Below are 22,995 nucleotides of genomic sequence, written 5' to 3' on the forward strand. Positions count from 1 at the left end.
TTTTTGTTCAGTATATATACACACACCTGATGCTTTAAGCGCACTATTTTATTACAAAATTGACACACAAATGACTCAAGCAGGAGCCCGATGGCCACGCTGTGGAAAATAAAACTGGCAGCGAATGCCTGTGTGACTGGTACAAGTTCTGGCTCTCCTCCCTGCTGCAGTGAAAGACATCCCAGCTCTTTGCATGAAACGTATGCGTTGCATGCATGTGAGAAATAGGGCCTGACCTATAGACTATCATAATCACATCAATAAAATTGACAGCAAAATGGATGCTGAGAACATGAAAAAGAAACTCAAAACGGGTGAATGTTTACTGGTTGCGGAGAAGGGAAAGGGGAAGTCAGATCTGTGGAAGACATTTGACAGTTGTGTAAACTACTGGAGATCAAGAAAAAGGATGGTATAAGAGTAAACACTGCGTGAGTATTATAAACTGGTACTGTTAGATTACAATATTGCACTTTTTTTCCTGACCATTTGGAACAGTGTTAAACACTAAATAAATGAATTGTACCAGAGACAGTATTTTGTGTGTGTGTGTGTGTGTGTGTGTGTGTGTGTGATAAAAATATACAGTTGAAGTCGGAAGTTTACATACACTTAGGATGGAGTCATTAAAACTCGTTTTTCAACCACTCCACGAATTTCTTGTTAACAAACTATAGTTTTGGCAAGTCGGTTAGGACATCTACTTTGTGCATGATATGTAATTTTTCCAACAATTGTTTACAGACAGATTTGTTCACTTATAATTCACTGTATCACAATTCCAGTGGGTCAGAAGTTTACATACACTAGGTTGACTGTGACTTTAACTTCTCTAGGATAGGGGGCAGCATTTTCACTTTTGGATAAATAGCGTGCCCAATTTCAACTTCCTTCTACTCATCCCCAGAATATAAGATATGCATATTATTAGTAGATTTGGATAGAAAACACTTTGAAGTTTCTAAAACGGTTGAATCATGTCTGTGAGTATAACAGAACTTATGTAGCAGGCAAAACCCAGAGGACTAACCATTCAGATTCTTTTTTTGAGGTCACTGTCTGTTCAATGATTTTTCATTGGGATACTAGATTTCTAAGGGACTTGTTTGCAGTTCCTACTGCTTCCACAGGATGTCACCAGTTTTTGGAAATTGGTTGAGGTTATTCCTTTGTGCAATGAAGAAGTACGGCCATCTTGAATCAGTGTAACGTTATGTGTACTGTTTGAGAGTTGCGCAAGACTAGAAAAGTAGCGTTAGTTTGTTGTCCTCCTGTATTGAAAACAGATAGACCCGTCTTCAATTTGATCGATTATTAATGTTTAAAAATACCTAAAGTTGTATTACAAAAGTAGTTTGAAATGTTTTGGCAAAGTTTACACGTAACTTTTGAGATATTTTGTAGTGACGTTGCGCAAATTGGAAGCTGTTTTTCTCTGGATCAAACGCGGCAGATAAATGGACATTTTGGATATATATGGACAGAATTAATTGAACAAAAGGACCATTTGCAATGTTTATGGGACATATTGGAGTGCCAACAAAAGAAGCTCGTCAAAGGTAAGGCATGATTTATATTTTATTTCTGCGTTTTGTGTTGCGCCTGCAGGGTTGAAATATGCTACACTCTCTTTGTTTACTGTTGTGCTATCATCAGATAATAGCATCTTATGCTTTCGCCGAAAAGCCTTTTTGAAATCTGACATGTTGGCTGGATTCACAACGAGTGTAGCTTTAATTTGGTATCTTACATGTGTGATTTAATGAAAGTTTGATTTTTATATCATTTTATTTGAATTTTGCGCTCTGCATTTTCCCTGGCTTTTGGCCAAGTGGGACGCAAGCGTCCCCCCTATCCCAGAGAGGTTTTAAACAGCTTGGAAAATTCCAGAAAATTATGTCATGGCTATAGAAGCTTCTGAGAGGCTAATTGACATCATTTGAATCAATTGGAAGTGTACCTGTGGATGTATTTCAAGGCCTACCTTCAAACCCAGTTCCTCTTTGCTTGATATCATGGGAAATCAGCCAAGACCTCAGAAAAAACATTGTAGCCCTCCACAAGTCTGGTTCATCCTTGGGAGCAAATTCCAAACGCCTGAAGGTACCGCGTTCATCTGTACAAACAATAGTACGCAAGTATAAACACCATGGGACCATGCAGCCGTCATACCGCTCAGGAAGGAGATGGGTTCTGTCTCCTAGAGATGAACGTACTTTGGTGCGAAAAGTGCAAATCAATTCCAGAACAACAGCAATGGACATTGTGAAGATGCTGGAGGAAACAGGTACAAAAGTATCTATATCCACAGTAAAACGAGTCCTATATCGACATAACCTAAAAGGCCACTCAGCAAGGAAAAAGCCACTGCTCCAAAACCGCCACAGAAAATCCCAGACTACGGTTTGCAACTGCACATGGGGACAAATATCGTACTTTTTGGAGAAATGTCCTCTGGTCTGATGAAACAAAAATTGAACCGTTTGGCCATAATGACCATCGTTATGTTATGTTCGCAAGCCGAAGAACACCAGCCCAACAGTGAAGCACGGGGGTGCAAGCATCATGGTGTGGGGGTACTTTGCTGCAGGAGGGACTGGTGCACTTCAAAAAATAGATGGCATCATGAGGAGAGAGATTATGTGGATATATTGAAGCAACAGCTCAAGACATCAGTCAGGAAGTTAAAGCTTGGTTGCAAATGGGTCTTCCAAATGGACAATGACCCCAAGCATACTTCCAAAGTTGTGGCAAAATGGCTTAAGGACAACAAAGTCAAGGTATTTGAGTGGCCATCACAAAGCCCTGACCTCAACCCTATAGACAATTTGTTGGCAGTACTGAAAAAGCGTGTGCAAGCAAGGAGGCCTACAAACCTGACTCAGTTACACCAGCTCTATCAGGAGGAATGGGCCAGAATTCACCCAACGTATTGTGGGAAGCTTGTGGAAGGCTACCCAAAACATTTGACCCAAGTTAAACAATTTAAAGGCAATGCTACCAAATACTAATTGAGTGTATGTAAACTTCTGACCCACTGGGAATGTGATGAAAGAAATACAAATCTGAAATAAGTAATTCTCTACTTTTATTCTTACATTTCACATTCTTAAAATAAAGTGGTGATCCTAACTGACCTAAGACAGGGAATTTTTACTAGGATTAAATGTCAGGAATTGTGAAAAACGGAGTTTAAATGTATTTGGCTAAGGTGTATGTAAACTTCTGACTTCAACTGTGTATGTGTGTATATATATATATAAAAAAACACACACACACGTGTCAAACAGATCAAAATATATTTTATGTGAGACTCAAAGTAACCACCCTTAAATTCAAAAAAGATTACAGACCGTGTCACCAGCAAAGCACCCCCACAACATCACACCACCTCCTCCATAATTCCCGGTGGACTCTACACATGCAGAGATCATCCATTCACCTACTTCGCATCTCACAAAGACACGGCGGCTAGAACCAAATATCAAAAAATTTGGACTCCACTGGTCTAATGTACATTGCTCATGTTTCTTGGCCCAAGCAAGTCTCTTCTCAACCCAATTGGGATGGTTTGGGATGAGTTGGACCGCAGAGTGAAGGAAAAGCAGCCAACAAGTGCTCAGCATATGTGGGAACTCCTTCAAGACGGTTAGAAAAGCCTTCCAGGTGAAGCTGGTTGAAAGAATGCCAAGTGTGTACAAAACTGTCATCAAGGCAAAGGGTGACTACTCTGAAGAATCTCAAATACATTTTGATTTGTTTAACACTTTTTGGGGGGTTACATGATTCCATGTGTTATTTCATAGTTTGGATGTCTTCATTATTATTCTACTATGCAGAAAACAGTACAAATAAAATAAGAAGTAGGTGTGTCCAAACTTTTGACGTAACAGTCCATTACTTTAAGACATGAAACAAACTCCAAGCGGGCCGTCATGTGCCTTTTACTGTGGAATAGCTTCCATCTGGCCACTCTACCACAAAGGCCTGATTGGTGGAGTGCTGCAGAGATGGTTGTCCTTCTGGAAGGTTCTCCCATCTTCACAGAGGAACTCTAGAGCTCTGTCAGAGTGACCATCGGGTTCTTGGTCACCTCCCTGCCCAAGGCCCTTCTCCCCCGATTGCTCAGTTTCGCTGGGCAGCCAGATGTAGGAAGAGCCTTGGTGGTTCCAAACTTCTTTCAATCAATAATGATGGATGCCACTGTGTTCTTGGAGACCTTTAATGCCGCAGAAATGTTTTGGTACCCTTCCCCAGATCTGTGCCGCGACACAATCCTGTCTCGGAGCTCTATGAACAATTTCTTCGACCTCGTGGCTTGGTTTTCGCTCTGACATACACTGTCAACTGTGGGACCTTATATAGGCAGGTGTGTACCTTTCCAAATCATGTCCAATCAATTGAATTTACCACAGGTGGACTCCAATCAAGTTGTAGAAACATCAAGTATGATCAATGGAAACAGGATGCACCTAAGCTCAATCTCGAGTCTCATAGTAAAGGATCTGAATACTTATGTAAATAAGGTATCTGTTTTGATTTCTTATACAAATTTGCAAACATTTCTAAAAACCTGTTTTCGCTTTGTCATTATGAGGTATTGTGTGTAGATTGAGGAGGAAAAACATGTATTTAATCCATTTAAGAATAAAGCTGTAACGTAACAAAATGTGGAAAAAGTCAAGAGGCCTGAATACTTTCCGAATGAACTGTATATGGATGATGTATAAAGCCAGGCACATTTAACAGCTAGGCTATTGATTATAGACCGAATTAAGTTGGGGTTTCCTCTTTACTACATTTTATCAAGATAATTAAGGAAAGGGCTGTTTTCTCACTCCGCTGCTGCCTCTGCTGCATTGTTCTCAAGACCAATATGCTGGTTAACTTTAATATTATGCACATATGAACATAGGAAAACAATTCAAAGGCGCACTGAAGATGATGTTTCAGAACTGCGTACAGCGACCGCTATCCAACGCAGGAGAAAGCACATTTGTTATGAAATAATATATTTATTTGTGTTGTACAATTAGTTTTACACAACATGCCTTATGCCCGATGTCCACCAGATGCATATACATTTTGTTTTGCCGGATACCTAGCCCATATTTTCCGTACAATAAAGCAAGGCACGAGTTAAATACTAAACGCAGGACCGCAGCCTAGTGTGTGTTGCGTGCTGCTCCATTGACAATGAATGACTTCCGCCGGAGCGCCATGAGTTTGATGCATCTGGTGGACATGAGGCCTTAGAGTGATGGACCGTGCCATCCCAGGCGGCTCCGCAATGGATTAGTCCACCGAGACAGGCGCGTATCAGACAGGTGTCTTGCGCACCAACATTTTTAAATTGCAACTGCTCGACTAAAGACATTTCGGTCGATCAACAGCCTATCGACTAATCCTCTAAATGGAGTCAGCCCTACTGTGCAGCCAGTCACCTCTTGGTTCCCACTCTGTGATTGGGGGCGATGTCGATGGTGTCGGTGGCGGAGTCGTGGCGGACAGCCAATCCCAGGTCAGCGATGCAGCAGGTACCATTCTTCTTCACCAGGATGTTCTTAGACTTTAGGTCGCGGTGGGCGATGGCTGGTTTACCTGGGGGGAGGGGGAAGAGGGTAATGAGTAAAAAGAGAGGGAGGGAGAGAGAGAGAGAGAAGTGGAAAAGGAAAAGAGCTATACAGAGAAAGGAAAAGCTGAGTGCAGAGTAAAACCACCACATTTCATATCTCTATATGTACGTTATGTGGATACATGTGCCACATTTGATTGGTCCTCCTCACCTTGCGTGCCAACAATCTCCATGTGCAGGTGAGCCAGGCCACTGGAGGTGGACAAGGACAGCTTGATCATGCCCTCCACTGTCACCGTGTACCTGTTCAAGTAGTCAAACAGGGAGCCGTGCTCATGGTAATCTGATACCAGCCACAGCTGGGTCCACGTGCCGTTATCTTTGAGGAGAGCAAGGACAGCGAGAGGGGCAAAGGGAGGAGAGTGTGAAAGAGTGAGCTACCGTATCCTATTCCACAGGGAAACACTTTACATAACGAATGCATTTACAACAGATTATCTCATCAGTGAAAGGCTGCCTGCTAGCATCCTGACATTACTGTCTGGGTCCCAGCCAAATACACAGTTCTCACTGCTTGTCAGCTGATTTAGGCATGTGTGGCTTCTAAGTACACTGACACAAAATTAAGAGCATTATAGAAGTCATAGAAAATAGAACCAGTACTGGGTCATGTTCAGTAGGGCACACTGTATAAAAAATATTTTACAACAGAAAATAAAAACCTGGCCACTTATTGGACAAGTTCAGAAAGTACGTTCCTGTTTCTAAATGTTTTCTCCCAAATGAACACTACCCTGGCCCAATGTGCCCTCTGACCTTTGTTGTCAGCGGCGATGAAACCCAGGATGTTCTCATGGCGCAGCATGACCGTCTGGTAAATCTCAGCCTCGCGGAACCACGAGCGCTCCTCCCTAGATGAGAAGATCTTAACGGCCACCTCCTCTCCACGCCAGCGGCCCCGCCACACCTCCCCGAACCTCCCCTTCCCAATGCTCTCCTGCAGGATAATGGTCCTTGCTATGGTCCTCTGCACCAGCAGAGGCAGGCCTGCAGAAGGGGATGGAGAGAGAGCACAGTTATCATGAGGCAAGGCTTTTAGGATAAGTTTGAAAGCAGTTCAAGCAGACCTTGAATAAAAAGCAAGCCATTAGATCCAAAATGTGTCTTTCTGTTGATAAATCCAATGTGTGCTCAAGGCCAGATTTTAAAAACATTGAGGGAGACAATGTACAGTTGTGGCCAAAAGTTTTGAGAATGACATAAATATTAATTTTCACAAAGTCTGCTGCCTCAGTTTGTATGATGGCAATTTGCATATACTCCAGAATGTTATGAAGAGTGATCAGATGAATTGCAATTAATTGCAAAGTCCCTCTTTGCCATGCAAATGAACTGAATCCCCCAAAAACATTTCCACTGCATTTCAGCCCTGCCACAAAAGGACCAGCTTTCATCATGTCAGTGATTCTCTCGTTAATAACACAGGTGCGAGTGTTGACGGGGACAAGGCTGGAGATCACTCTGTCATGCTGATTGAGTTCGAATAACAGACTGGAAGCTTCAAAAAGGAAGGTGGTGCTTGGATTAATTGTTCTTCCTCTGTCAATCATGGTTATCTGCAAAGGAAACACGTGCCGTCATCATTGCTTTGCACAAAAAAGGGCTTCACAAGGATATTGCTGCCAGTAAGATTGCACCTAAATCAACCATTTATCGGATCATCAAGAACTTCAAGGAGAGCGGTTCAATTGTTGTGAAGAAGGCTTCACGTCGCCTAAGAAAGTCCAGCAAGCGCCAGGACCATCTCCTAAAGTTGATTCAGCTGCGGGATCGGGGCACCACCAGTACAGAGCTTGCTCGGGAATGGCAGCAGGCAGGTGTGAGTGTATCTGGACGCACAGTGAGGCGAAGACTTTTGGAGGATGGCCTGGTGTCAAGAAGGGCAGCAAAGAAGCTACTTCTCTCCAGGAAAAACATCAGGGACAGACTGATATTCTGCAAAAGGTACAGGGATTGGACTGCTGACTGGGGTAAAGTTATTTTCTCTGATGAATCCCCTTTCCGATTGTTCGGGGCATCAGGAAAAAAGCTTGTCCGGAGAAGACAAGGTGAGCGCTACCATCAGTCCTGTGTCATGTCAACAGTAAAGCATCCTGAGACCATTAATGTGTGGGGTTGCTTCTCAGCCAAGGGAGTGGGCTCACTCACAATTTTGCCTAAGAACACAGCCATGAATAAAGAATGGTACCAACACATCCTCCAAGAGCAACTTCTCCCAACCATCCAGTAACAGCTTGGTGATGAACAATGCCTTTTCCAGCACGATGGAGCACCTTGCCATAGGACAAACGTGATATAACTAAGTGGCTCAGTGAACAAAACATCAATATTTTGGGTCCATGGCCAGGAAACTCCCCAGACCATAATCCCATTGAGAACTTGTGGTCAATCCTCAAGAGGCGGGTGGACAAACAAAAACCCACAAATTCTGACAAACTCCAAGCATTGATTATGCAAGAATGGGCTGCCATCAGTCAGGATGTGGCCCAGAAGTTAATTGACAGCATGACAGGGCGGATTGCAGAGGTCTTGAAAAAGAAGGGTCAACACTGCAAATACTGACTCTTTGCATCAACTTCATGTAATTGTCAATAAAAGCCTTTGACACTTATGAAATGCTTGTAATTATACTTCAGTAGTCCATAGTCACATCTGACAAAAATATCTAAAGACACTGAAGCAGCAAACTTTGTGGAAATTAATATTTGTGTCCTTCTCAAAACTTTTGGCCACGACTGTACAGTAAGAAAACATCAACAGTCAGACCTGCAGCTATCTGAGAATAGAACAAATTGAAGACCGTCACTCTTCAGACAGTGTTAATGTCCTCTCATTCTCTAATTTGGAGGTCCTCTGTCTGGTTTCATCTGGTGTATGTGTACATAAAACAATCTAGAGCGTGCTTCTGCCCACATTCCGGCTGCCTGGCTGGTCTGCATTCTTTCCATTCTCTTAAACCTGGGCATTAAAACTCAATGAGCGGAGAGAATAGCCAGCAAGTTCGTGCCAGTTCGAAGGGCAGAGAAAAACAAATTCTGTCCCGACATCGCTTCAACAGAGGGTTAATTTTTGAAGCAAACTTCCATTGCCCTAACAAGAGTTACTAAATAACTTAATCTCCAGTTCTATGGACAGTTAATGTAAAAGCCCTCAGAGGATGATGGCCACACATAAGATGTCAAAAGGGTTGGCTGTAAGAGTATGTGATGAGGCTATGATAGGTCAAAACTATGTGATTGGAAACATGAATTAGATGATATTTCTCTGATTGAATGATGGTCCTCGTCTGGTAGCAGTATGTCACAGTCTAGCCGGCTGCTAAGCTGATGTATTAATGAACACACGTCTCCTTATCATTCACTAAATCAGTCATAGCGAAGAACATTTCCAGCAGCATATTGGCTCTCATCTCGCAAACCACTCTATTGGAATTTAACAATTGAAGAGTATTGAACAACTTCTTCAACACAACCCACTGAGTATATGAGAAACTAAGAGCTTGCAAGGTCAGTTTTGCAGCTCTATGGAAACAACTTCTAAGCCTTTTCAGAACAACTTACATAAGCAGTCAGTAAATGACATTGGAAAGTGCCTACAGACAGACTTGTCCATTGGGCTGATATAACTATGACACAAATCCTCAAAGTATCCCCCCACCTCTAGATGGAATACTTTAAATCAATCCTAAGGGAGATTATAGCACTCCAAGGTGTGAAACCTGTATTGGTAAAGAGATGGGACGCTAATATGTTAGCTTCAGGAACATCTTAATGAAGATAAAACTGGACATATTGTACAGAGCATTATGGGTAATTTAATTGATCATGCTACACCTCTAAGCTCAGCAATCTGTTGAAAATGTATCTCCCATAGGTTGTGATGAATGTACAGTACATCAAACTACAAAACCCACCTGATCCGGAGCCTGAGGTGGTCATGTCGTAGATGAGGTCTTTGAGGGTGTGGCCGTCGGCCAGGAAGGGGTGGTCCATGGTAGGGTCTTCCTCGTTGGGCACGCGGCGGTGGACGACAGAGCGGCTGTGGCACACGTAGAACACCAGCAGCAGCACAAAGCACAGCACACACACCGGCCCTGCGATGACAGCCGCCAGGGCTACTGGGCTCAGGGGAGGCGTACGGGCTGTGGGGACTAAGAAGGGGTGGGGGGGATGGGGTGGGGGTGGGGTGATCCAAACGCTGATTACTTTTTTGTACAACACCCCTCATTTTGATGTCCCCACAAACGACTTCAACGATAGGCCGTCTCAGTCTGAAGTATGTAGCAAACATAGAGAAGGGGGGAAATTATGTTTGAGTCATCAGGCAACCGGCTATCACTAAATCGCAGGAAATCAGTCAGTCATACTCATTGCTGGCTGTTTAGTCTGTCCGTAAGAGACAGTTTCCATCAAAATAACTTCCTTACATAATACACACAGCTTTTTTGGGAGTGATAAAGCAGGAACTGATAGGATTCCTTTGAAAACATTGCAACAGCCTTGTTGAAACAAAAGCATTTCCCAATACTGGCTAGACTTTCTCATATTGACTTGCTGAGAATCATAAAAGTGTATTCTGCACACAGCGCTGAGACGTGAGAGTGATCAAATATTAAAATGGTACTTTCGGTCAGGCGCTTTCTTTTCTCAGAATAAGGGCCGTCGTGGGACTTCATTACGAAGAATCAAAACATGCTTCTGGAGCTTTTAAACCGTTCCAACTGCCTGGCCACTGCTTGTCAAATCTTTCCAATATTCACAGCTGCACACATACAGAGGAAGGCTTACTAATGGCTCTGCTATTGCTATGACACAGCTGAATGACACTACTGTATGGTGAGACAGAGGACATCTGCTGACTATCATACTGAAAAGCACAGCATGGAGGCAGTTTCAGACCCATGACCAAGAATGGCAGCACTGAGGTACTTCTTTCTGACCACAAGAGCTAAACCTGACAGCGTGTCCAAGCAGGGACATTGCCTCAGACATAAACAATATTCAGTGACATATAGGGCCAGTTTCGTTATCAATGATTAACCCTCTAGAGTCTAAGCTGGTGGCTAATTTGATGAAACTTTTGGCATTACTGCCATTAGCTCATAGAAATGCATTGAATAACAGATCCATTACATGGAACAACAGATAGTCAAAAAGGAAGTTTGTTCTGAAGTGTCTGTCCTATATCTGAGAGATATAAGAAAGATAGGGAAACACGGACATGAATTTAACCCCATAAATTATCTCCATATATACTTCCATACATTTTTTTAACTAGTACTGGGAACCTTCAGACAAATTTTGTGAGCAAACCAACCGACAAGCACGTGTTTGTGAGAGTCATCTTGCCAGAGAGGTCATAATAGTTTTTAGGCCAAACCGTTCGGATGTAACAGTAGATTTCATGAGAAGAACATTGTTTTTGTTATGTCTCGGTCTGACTAACACCCCTCTAGCTCTGCCACCTTTCACCGCAGATGCAGAAGGGCGATATCGGCGGATGCGGTGGATTGAGACGCATCCCATGCAAAAAAAAACATCTCCAGCTTAAAACAGACAGATTTTGATGGGGATTTTTTTAGTTGACTGGTTGATTGTTTGGTCGATAGGCTGTTGGTCGGCCAAGATTTTTTTAGTCGAGCAGTGGCGCAAATATATTTTAAAAATGAATGCCACACGAGGAGGCCGTGGGGATGGCTCACCGGTATCACATTCACCTCAAATTACCATCAATTCTAATCTAAAATGTTATTTTGATTACGCTAATTTCTGTTAATGCATTCAATATATTATTATTATTACAGTCTTACTGTTGTCATTGTAGGAGTGGACACGTTGTTTGCAGAGCGTACAACCTAGGCTACACTTGTGAGAAGTTTCGGTTTTTTATTATTCCATTTACGAGTTGTCAATTTATTAATTGTCTTTTGTTTGGAGCGGTCCTATCAATCTTGAGTAAGCACACACACCTGATTACGCATAGAAGTAGGCTTAGGCTACCTGCCTTGCGTGAAAATGTGGAGACTTATAAATGCCCATTTGGGGATCTGATGCTCTTTCTGATTGTCTTAACTCAACATCACTGTGTAGCTTCTCAAAGTAATTTGTTTACCTGCTGTTTGAGGCGAAGAAAAGTCTGTTTTTACATCCATTGAGAATGAAAATAGTTCAAGGTAGCCCATTTGAAAAATCTTTCCTACTCTCTCCCTTTCAATAACCACTCAGAGTGAAAGGGGGAAAAAAATGTAATGCTCTGATTCGGTGGAAACGTCATAAAATGGGCCTACCTGATTATTTCTTATCCCTTACGCAACTAGCCCACAGTTGTGTCTTTCCGGAGCTCAGTGGCCCAGGAAATTGAGGGCCCAGAATATTTTGTTAAATGTTGCAAGTTTGCTAGCACCAGCTTCAAGCCGGACAAAGTTAATACGTTTCAAGTTCCTTGCACACAGGCCATGCGTAGCCAATGTGATTTATAGGATCTTTTCTACAGGCTGCAATGTTTTTATTCGAGTGGCTTTATGTATGCTATTGTTACATATTGGCAATGGAAGTTACTTTTAGATTTGTATAATTTTCATGTGATAGAATTTGGATGAACCACATGACATTGATTTTGAGATATGAAGACTATTATTAATTAAATGAAACTGTTCCACCAAAATGGGCACATGAAAATCCTAACTGGCAGGCAGATCAGTAGAAATTATACTGTATGAGAAGGGTTTAGACTAAAAAGCATGTTCAATGGAAATTGAATTTGCCTCGGTGTCCAGCAGGGTTTCTGTTGTGGGGCCTGACAACGTGACCGGCAGAATTTTTACCCATATGCATTAGTAGGTGTGTAACTCATTACCCACTGTGCTCAGAATGACAGAAATAACATTTAGATTATGGTAACTCATCTTAACAGAACATGCAACTTCTGTAATGAAGTCAATAAAACGTCATTTCCAAAATGCAATTAGCGGGAAAACACCATTCTAAACAGCACACCTGATACCAGTGCTTCCATGTGACCGAGATGATAGGCGGTGCGGTGCGTGAGTCAAGTTTGGGGAAGCACATTTTCACTATAAAAATGTACCTTTATTATAAAGTATTCCATGCATCATCACATTTGCAGGCTTATGTAAGATAGCTTACTATTCCTTATGTGATGAGTAAATTGGATAGTCATAATTTAGGATAGTCATAGCTATGGGTTCATATTTCATAAGGCAAGCGACAAACTGAAAGAGCAGCAGAATGGCAGCAGAATGGCGGAAAGATTCAATTGTACGAATGCAGGGGACATACTGGTATTCTACTGTAGAATAGTGAGTGGAGGATCTTCAAACATGCTTTACAAATAATTGTGTCTCCATCAGTTCTCTGCATCACTGTTTAGTGCGTCACACAATACCAAATGAATTCGGGTAATTCTAAGTAACAGAGACTCAGATTTTTCACTTCAAAATGTCAAACCACAAACTAGTCTCAGAAAATGTCATATTATTCTGTACATATGATATGTTACATTTGGTAAGGTTACATATAAATGTGAACGACAAGCAACCCAAAGAATGAGAGTTCAACTTTTGCATTTAAGCAACTTTTCAATTACTTAGCATTGTTGGAGTCAGGATAAACTTTGAACATTGAGATATTAAATAAATGATAGATCAGAAGCATAGAATATAAGGAGTGAAAGAGACTGGGTTTTATGTCAGAAGTTAATGATTTTCTATAGAAAGACAGTGGCTTTGGAATGTGTTGGGTGGATGGGAGGAGATCACAGGATTGCTATAGGGGAGCGGATGGACATCTGTGTATTAGGTGAAGGAGGGGTTGAGGTCAGAAGGTAAGGTTAGATCCCCTGAATGGAGCAATAAGGGTTTATTACCCTATTACCCTCTTCCTGTGGAACCATAAGCTGTAAGGATTGGAGAGGAGGCGTGTCTAAAGTGGGGTATACAGTTGAAGTCGGAGGATTACATACACTTAGGTTGGAGTCATTAAAACTCGTTTTTCAACCACTCCACACATTTCTTGTTAACTTCTCTAGGGTAGGGGGCAGCATTCAGAATTTTGGATGAAAAGTATGCCCATATAAAACTGCCTGCTACTCGGGCCCAGAAGATATGATATGCATATAACTGGTAGATTTGGATAGAAAACACTAAAGTTTCCAAAACTGTTAAAATGGTGTCTATGAGTATAACAGAACTGATTTGGCGGGCGAAAACCTGAGAAAAATCCATTCAGGAAGTCGGATTTATTTTGGTTTTGTAGTTTTCTATTCAAATCCATTACAGTATCCATTGACTTAGGACTCAAATTGCAGTTCCCATGCCTTCCACTAGATGTCAACAGTCTTTAGAAATTGTTTCAGGCTTATATTCTGAAAAATTAGGGAGTAAGAGCAGTCTGAATGAGTGAACCCTGCCGTGTCACAGAGCTTTTTCATGCGCACGACCGAGAGAGTGCCTTTCATGTTTACCTTTTATATTGACGACATTATTGTCCGGTTTAAATATTACCGATTATTTAGGCTAAAAACAACCTGAGGATTGAATATAAACATCGTTTGACATGTTTCTATGAACTTTACAGATACAATTTTGATTTTTTGTCTGCCTGTTGTGACTGCGTTTGAGCCTGTGGATTACTGAAGAAAACACGCAAACAAAACAGAGGTTTTTGGATGTAAAGAGAGACTTTATCGAACAAAAGGAACATTTATTGAGTAAATGAATGTCTTCTGAGTGCAACCATATAAAGATCATCAAAGGTAAGTGATTAATTTTATCTCTATTTCTGATTTGTGTAACTCCTCTACTTGGCTGGTTACTGTTTGTAACGATTTGTCTGCTGGGCTATGTTCTCAAATAATCGTAAGGTATGCTTTCGCCGTAAAGCATTTTTAAAATCTGACATGGATTCACAAGAAGTTAATCTTTAAACCTATGTAAAATATGTTTTGTTTTCTGAATTTGTATAATGAGTATTTCTGTCTTTGAATTTGGCGCTCTGCAATCTCACTGGATGTTGGCCAGGTGGGACGCTAGCGTCCCACATACCCTAGAGAGGTTAACAGACTATAGTTTTGGCAAGACGGTTAGGACATCTACTTTGTGCATGACACAAGTCATTTTTCCAACAATTGTTTACAGACAGATTATTTCACTGTATCACAATTCCAGTGGGTCAGAAGTTTACATACACTAAGTCGACTGTGCCTTAAAACAGCTTGGAAAATTCCAGAAAATTATGTCATGGTTTTAGAAGCTTCTGATGGGATAATTGACATCATTTGAGTCAATTGGAGGTGTACCTGTGGATGTATTTCAAGGCCTACCTTCAAACTCAGTGCCTCTTTGCTTGACATCATGGGAAAATCAAAAGAATTCAGCCAAGACCTCAGAAAGAATTGTAGACCTCCACAAGTCTGGTTAATCCTTGGGAGCAAATTCCAAACGCCTGAAGGTACCGCGTTCATTTGTACAAACAATAGTACGCAAGTATAAACACCATGGACCCACGCAGCCGTCATACCGCTCAGGAAGGAGACGCGTTCTGTCTCCTAGAGATGAACGTACTTTGGTGTGAAAAGTGCAAATCAATCCCAGAACAACAGCAAAGGATCTTGTGAAGATTCTGGAGGAAACAGGTACAAAAGTATCTATATCCACAGTAAAACGAGTCCTATATCGACATAACCTGAAAGGCCGCTCAGCAAGAAAGAAGCCACTGCTCCAAAACTGCCATAAAAAAAAGCCAGACTACGGTTTGCAACTGCACATGGGGACAAATATCGTACTTTTTGGAAAAATGTCCTCTGGTCTGATGAAACAAAAATAGAACTGTTTGGCCATAATGACCATCGTTATGTTTGGATGAAAAAGGAGGAGGCTTGCAAGCCAAAGAACACCACCCCAACCGTGAAGCACGGAGGTGGCAGCGTCATGTTGTGGGGGTGCTTTGCTGCAGGAGGGACTGGTGCACTTCACACAATAGATGGCATCATGAGGAATGAAAATTATGTGGATATATTGAAGCAACATCTCAAGACATCAGTCAGGAAGTTAAAGCTTGGTCTTAAATGGGTCTTCCAAATGGACAATGAACCCAAACATACTTCAAAAGTTGTGGCAAAATGGCTTAAGGACAACAAAGTCAAGGTATTGGAGTGGCCATCACAAAGCCCTGACCTCAATCCTATAGAAAATGTGTGGGCAGAACTGAAAAAGCGTGTGCGAGCAAGGAGGCCTACAAACCTGACTCAGTTACACCAGCTCTGTCAGGAGGAATGGGCCAACATTCACCCAACTTATTGTGGGAAGCTTGTGGAAGGCAACCCGAAATGTTTGACCCAAGTTAAACAATTTAAAGGCAATGCTACCAAATACCAATTGAGTGTATGTAAACTTCTGACCCACTGGGAATGTGATGAAAGAAATAAAAGCTGAAATAAATCACTCTACTATTATTCTGACATTTCACATTCTTAAAATAAAAAGTGGTGATCCTAACTCGGATTAAATGTCAGGAATTGTGAAAAACTGATTTGAAATGTATTTGGCTAAGGTGTATGTACATTTCCGACTTCAACTGTATATACTTGTGATGGTGAGATTTTTTTGTTGTGTCTGAATACAGCTGTGTCGACCCTTTGGGAAGAATTAAACTTGGTTAAGCTTCTCTAGTGTCTGCGAGTTATTTACTCTGAAAAATAAGAACCTAACAGCATGTAAGATTACCCCTAGCCTAGCTAATGTTAGCTAGCTAGAATTCGTAACATTTTGTACGTTTTTCTAAGTCGTGAAATATTGTATGTTTTGCAAATTCGTAACATATAAAACATTAATGTTTTGCAAATTATTAACATACTGTATAATACAAATTGTAATTCATATCATATGAAATGGGTGATGGACATCCACAAATTAATACATACCACACTAAACATAACATTTCATACTAAAATGGAGAGTCACGAATTTACATACTGAATAATATGAAATGCTCTGAGACCAAGTTGAAAACCAATTACTGCAAAGTTAAACAAACCATAAAAAACTATGCACAAGGACTACTTTCAACAATTTCCACTGAACATGTAAAAGAAAATATTTACTTGAAGAACAGTGCAGATGCAAAGTTTAGTAACAGAATGACGGTTTGTGCGGTCATTTTGTTACCAAACTTTGCATCTGCACTGTTCTTCGAGTAAATGTGTAAAAATGTATGTGGAAACTGTCAAAAGTTGTCCTTGTGCATAGAGTTGTATGGTTTAACTTTGCAGTCATTGGTTTTTGTTTGACATCTATTCTAAAGGGAAAAATCGGAGTCTCCATGTCATTGTTACCGTGTTGTTGCCCATTCCTAATCCCTACCCCAAAGCATTTTTGTATATCTGAAATGATTGGGAAAGTATAAGCAATATGGTAATATGATGAGCGGTATGGTAATATGTTGGGCAACATTTTCACCATACCACTTCCTTCTATTTACTCCCTTCAGATCTACTGTACACAGTTGCACTGCAATTGCCTATGAACTAGTGGTGGATTTGGGACTGGGCATGCGAGTGTGTGAGAGATGAGATTCGAGCCATATCAAACACTTACATGTCAACGAGTAGTCGCCCGGATCGGAGTCTTTGTTACACATGTCTGTGTTGCAGCAGACAGGGACCACCCCAGTGTTCTCTTTTTTCGATGGGGCGCAGACAAATGGCCTGTCCTTAGGGATGAGGTCTGCCTCAGGTAAACACATGCTCCCCTGTGCCACCATCTTACTGCCTGACTTCACGAAGGACACAAAACACAGGCCGTCCGTGTAGCAGGTGCTGTTACTACACCACTGGCAGTGGCACTGTAATGCTAAAGCAGGAAAGAGAGAAAGGTTGTTAGTGATTACACATAACACAGAGAAAGAAGGGACATGGGTCTTTCTATAAACTAAGGTATCCGTGAGCATTTCTTGTAGTGGACAACTGTTTGGAGCTGATACAAAGTAATTAACGACCACTTGCCTTTTTGTGTCAAAATATTAAACTGTAAAAGGGGGAACATCGAAACTTTCAATATTATTCATGAGTTGAATGAAAACCTGTTTAAGCAAGGGGTGTTAACTTTTAAATGTTAAACAAAGTTGGGATCTTTAACGTTAAGAAAAAAAATCACTAACCAAAAAAAACAATGTTACCCATTTAATTACAATCACAGTGCAGTTATCACAAAACATTATTTTCGGTGTCATAGCAAATAGGTGAATTTACAAGGCATGCAAGACATTGCAAGATGAAGATTACCAAAACATACAGTGCATTCGGAAAGTACTCAGACACTCAGCACATTTTGTTACGTTATAGCCTTATTCTAAAATGGATTAAAAAAAATATATATATATTTTTTAAATCAAATCTACACACAATACCCCATAATGAAAAAACAAAAAACAGGTTTAGAAATTTTAGCAAATTAATAAAAAAACAAACAGAAATACCTTATTTACATAAGTATTCAGACCCTTTGCTATGAGACTTGAAATTGAGCTCAGGTGCATCCTGTTTCCATTAATCATCCCTGCAATGTTTCTACAACTTGGGAGGACGCTTGTGGCAAATTCAATTGATTGGACATGATTTGGAAAGGCACACAACTGTCTATATAAAAGGTTCCACAGTTGACAGTGCATGTCAGAGCAACACCAAGGATTGTGTTGAAGCACAGATCTGGGTAAGTGTACCAAACAATTTCTGCAGCATTGAAGGTCCACAAGAACAAAGAGGTCTCCATTCTTGAATGGAAGAAGTTTGGAAACACCAAGACTCTTCCTAGAGCTGGCTGCCCGGCCAAACTGAGCAATCGTGCGAGAAGGGCCTTGGTCAGGGAGGTGACCAAGAATCCGATGGCCACTCTTGACAGAGCTCCTCTGTGGAGATGGAAGAACCTTCCCGAAGAACAACCATCTCTGCAGCACTCCACCAATTAGGCCTTTATGGTAGAGTGGCCAGACGGAAGCCACTCCTCAGTAAAAGGCACATGATAGCCCACTTGGAGTTCACCAAAAGGCACCTAAAAGGACTGACTATGATAAACAATACTCTGGTCTGATGAAACCAAGATTGAACTCTTTGGCCTGAATGCCAAGTGTCACGTCTGGAGGAAACCAGGCACTGCTCACCAGGCCAACACTATCCCTACGGTAAAGCATGGGGGTGGCAGCATCATGCTGTGGGGATGTTTTTCAGCGGAAGGGACTGGGAGACTAGTCAGGATTGAGAGAAAGATGAATGGAGCAAAGTACAGAGAGATCCTTGATGACAACCTGCTCCAGAGCGCTCAGGACCTCAGACTGGGATGAAGGTTTACCTTCCAACAGGACAAAACCCTAAGCACACAGCCAAGACAACGCAGTGCCTTCGGGACAAGTCTCTGAATTTTCAAGTGGCCCCGCCAGAGCCCGGACTTTAACCCAATCGAACATCTCCGGAGAAACCTGAAAGTTGCTGTGCTGCTCCCCATCCAACCTGACAGAGCTTGAGAGGATCTGCAGAGAAGAATGGGATATACCGATGTGCAAAGCTTGTAGCGTAAAACCCAACAAGATTTGAGGCTGTAATCGCTGCCAATGGTGCTCTAACAAAGTACTGAGTAAAGGGTCTGAATTCTTATGTAAATTTGATATTTCCGTTGTTTAAAAAAAAAAATGTGCAAGAATTTCTAAAAACCTGTTTGCTTTGTCATTATGGGGTAGTGTGTAGATTGAGGATTATTATTTTTTAAATCCATTTTAGAATAAGGCTGTAACGTAACAAAATGTGGAAAAAGACAAGGGGTCTGAATACTTTCCGACAGCACTGTATGAGCACGTTTCTGCCTGCCCCTTCTCCCTCTCCTACGCTCCTGAGTGGCGCAGCGGTCTAAGGCACTGTACTACAAACACCCTGGTTCGAATCCAGGCTGTATCACAACCGACCGTGATTGGGAGTCCCATATGGCGGCGCACAATTGGCCCAGCATCGTCCGGGTTTGGCCGGTGTAGGCCGTCATTGTAAATAAGAATTTGTTCTTAACTGACTTGCCTAGTTAAATAAAGGTTAAATTAAAAGAAAATGAAATATGCGCTGGCCTGCGTGCTCAGTCTCTTTGTTATGATGCAAGTGTGTGTTCAGTGTTCTGTCTGGTGCGTGTAGAATATCCTATCCTATTCATTGTACCGATGTTGCCGGAATACAGTTTGCCTCATAATATGAAAATGACAGTAGGCTACCGGGAGCCCTTATCGATTAACCTTTTCAGACATAATGGAACGTGGCCCCTTTAAAGTGCCTCGGCATGTCTGTCTGTGTACACTACGGATTTTTTAAATGCTGAAACGAAACCTTCTCTGGAGATATGAACGGGTATTTTACTTGTCTGTAAGGCAATGAGGCTTCTAAAGAGGGACTAACGTCCATCACTACGTGACCAGAACTGTCAACCAAATAATCTTGAGCTCCTGCCTGCGAGCAGATCTCTCCTAAAAAAGTACTTTCAAGTTTGTTAAATACTTAGACATTTAGTGAAAATAAAACCCATATCCACCATACCATAATAAAAACAGCATAAAAAAACAGCTGCATATCAAATCAGTGACGTTTATTGTTATGGGAAAAATAACAAATTTATGACGGAGCAGAATGTTAGTCACTTTTTTTTTTTTTTAATAGTCTGAAAAGTTACCAATTTTCGCTATCGACATGTTACTGTAGCTACGTTTTGTGTCTGTAAAAGATACAGTTGAAGTCGGAAGTTTACATACACTTTAGGTTGGAGTCATTAAAACTAGTTTTTCAACCACTCCACAAATTTCTTGTGAACAAACTATAGGTTTGGCAAGTCGGTTAGGACATCTACTTTGTGCATGGCACAAGTCATTTTTTCAACAATTGTTTACAGAGATTATTTCTCTGTATCAGAATTCCAGTGGGTCAGATGTTACCATACATTAAGTTGACTGTGCCTTTAAACAGCTTGGAAAATTCCAGAAAATGATGTAATGGCTTTAGAAGCTTCGGATAGGCTAATTAACATAATTTGAGTCAATTGGAGGTGTACCTGTGGATGTATTTCAAGGCCAACCTTCAAACTCAGTGCCTCTTTGCTTGACATCATGGGAAAATCAAAAGAAATCGGCCAACACCTCAGAAAAAAATTGTGGACCACAAGTCTGGTTCATATCCTTGGGAGCAAATTCCAAATGCCTGAAGGTACCACATTCATCTGTACAAACAATAGTATGCAAGTATAAAACGCCATGGGACCACGCAGCGGTAATACCGCTCAGGAAGGAGAAGCATTCTGTCTCCTAGAGATTAAAGTACTTTGGTGTGAAAAGTGCAAATCAATCCCAGAACAACAGCAAAGGACCTAGTGAAGATGCTGGAGGAAATCGGTACAAAAGTATCTATATCCACAGTAAAACGAGTCCTATATCGACATAACCTGAAAGGCCGCTCAGCAAGGAAGAAGCCACTGCTCCAAAATCGCCATAAAAAAACAAGACTACGGTTTGCAACTGCACATGGGAACAAAGATCGTACTTTTTGGAGAAATGTCCTCTGGTCTGATGAAACAAAAATTGAACCGTTTGGCCATAATGACCATCGTTATGTTTGGAGGAAAAAAGGGGAGGCTTGCAAGCCGAAGTTCACCATCCCAACCGTGAAGCACGGGGGTGGCAGCATCATGTTGTGGGGGTGGTTTACTGCAGGAGGGACTGGTGCACTTCACAAAATAGATGGCCTCATGAGGGAAAATGATGTTGATATATTGAAGCAACATCTCAAAACATCAGTCAGGAAGTTAAAGCTTGGTTGCAAATGGGTCTTCCAAATGGACAATGACCCCAAGCATACTTCCAAAGTTGTGGCAAAATGGCTTAAGGACAACAAAGTCAAGGTATTGGAGTGGCCATCACAAAGCCCTGACCTCAATGCCACAGCTCGCATTGATGTGCCATCCTGGATGAGCTGCACTACCTGAGCCACTTGTGTGGGTTGTAGACTCCGTCTCATGCTACCACTAGAGTGAAAGCACCGCCAGCATTCAAAACATCAGCCAGGAAGCATAGGAACTGAGAAGTGGTATGTGGTCACCACCTGCAGAACCACTCCTTTATTGGTGGTGTCTTGCTAATTACCTATAATTTCCATCTGTTGTCTATTCCATTTGCACAACAGCATGTGAAATTTATTGTCAATCAGTGTTGCGTCCTAAGTGGAACGTTTGATTTCACAGAAGTGTGATTGACTTGGAGTTACATTGTGTTGTTTAAGTGTTCCCTTTATTTTTTTGAGCAGTGTATATCCACACAGTATTGTATTTATATCCTTGTGGGGACCAAATAATAGATTTTCCTAACCTTAACCCTAACTCCAAACCCTAACAATTCTGGTACCCACAAGGAAAGTTAAACCCCCCCCCCCCCCCCCACGCACACACACGGGTAGAGCCGGGACGATATCGGTATCACAATATATTTTACATGGCAAAAATTAAAACACGAAGCAGATCGAACTCTTTGGCCCCCTTCATGACGTCACAATGTGATCTGATTATCAAATCAAACGTTATGTCACATGCGCCGAATACACCTTACAGTGAAATGCTTACTGACAAGCCATTAACCAACGATGCAGTTAAGAAAATACCTAAAAAATATAAATGAAAAAGGTAAGATAACAAAAACAAATAATTAAAGAGCAACAGTGAATAACAATAGCGGGGCTTTATACAGGGAGTACTGGTACAGAGTCAATGTGTCAATGTGCGGGGGCACCGGTGGAGGTAATTGATAAAATTATGTACATGCAGGTAGGGTTGTTAAAGTGGCTATGCATAGATAATAACAAAGAGTAGTAGCAGCGTGTAGTGTATAGCAAATTGTCCGGGGTAGTCATTTGATTAGCTGTTCAGGAGTCTTATTGTTTTGGGGGTAGAATCTGTTTAGAAGCCTCTTGGACATAGACTTGGCACTCCGGTACCGCTTGCCATGCAGTAGCAGAGAGAACAGTCTATGACTAGGGTGTTTGGAGTCTTTGACGATTTTTAGGGCCTTTCTCTGACACCGCCTGGTATAGGAGGTCCTGGATGGCAGGAAGCTTGGCCCCAGTGATGTACTGGGCCGTACGCACTACCCTCTGTAGTGCCTTGCGGTCGGAGGCCGAGCAGTTGCCATACCAGGCAGTGATGCAACCCGTCAGGATGCTCTCGATGGTGCAGCTGTAAAATCTTTTGAGGATCTGAGGACCCATACCAAAAAAAATTCAGTTTCCTGAGGGGGAATAGGTTTTGTCGTGCCCTATTCACGGCTGTCACGGTGTGCTTG

General features: G+C 41.7%; 1 protein-coding gene across 1 annotated transcript in view; it reads right to left on the bottom strand.

The window, feature by feature from the left end:
• LOC139560117 (TGF-beta receptor type-1-like) overlaps window positions 1-22,995 on the bottom strand; it is a 95,602-nt gene that overhangs the window by 29,579 nt on the left and 43,028 nt on the right. The window contains exons 2-6 of the mRNA XM_071376633.1: window positions 17,247-17,501; window positions 9,549-9,785; window positions 6,392-6,622; window positions 5,787-5,954; window positions 5,445-5,601 (exon numbers count right to left, since the gene is read on the bottom strand). Coding sequence (XP_071232734.1) covers window positions 5,445-5,601; window positions 5,787-5,954; window positions 6,392-6,622; window positions 9,549-9,785; window positions 17,247-17,501 — 1,048 coding nt within the window. The remainder of the gene's footprint in view (window positions 1-5,444; window positions 5,602-5,786; window positions 5,955-6,391; window positions 6,623-9,548; window positions 9,786-17,246; window positions 17,502-22,995) is intronic.

The sequence above is a fragment of the Salvelinus alpinus genome, chromosome 30 (assembly GCF_045679555.1).
Source record: "Salvelinus alpinus chromosome 30, SLU_Salpinus.1, whole genome shotgun sequence".
NCBI classification, from domain to species: Eukaryota; Metazoa; Chordata; class Actinopteri; order Salmoniformes; family Salmonidae; genus Salvelinus; species Salvelinus alpinus.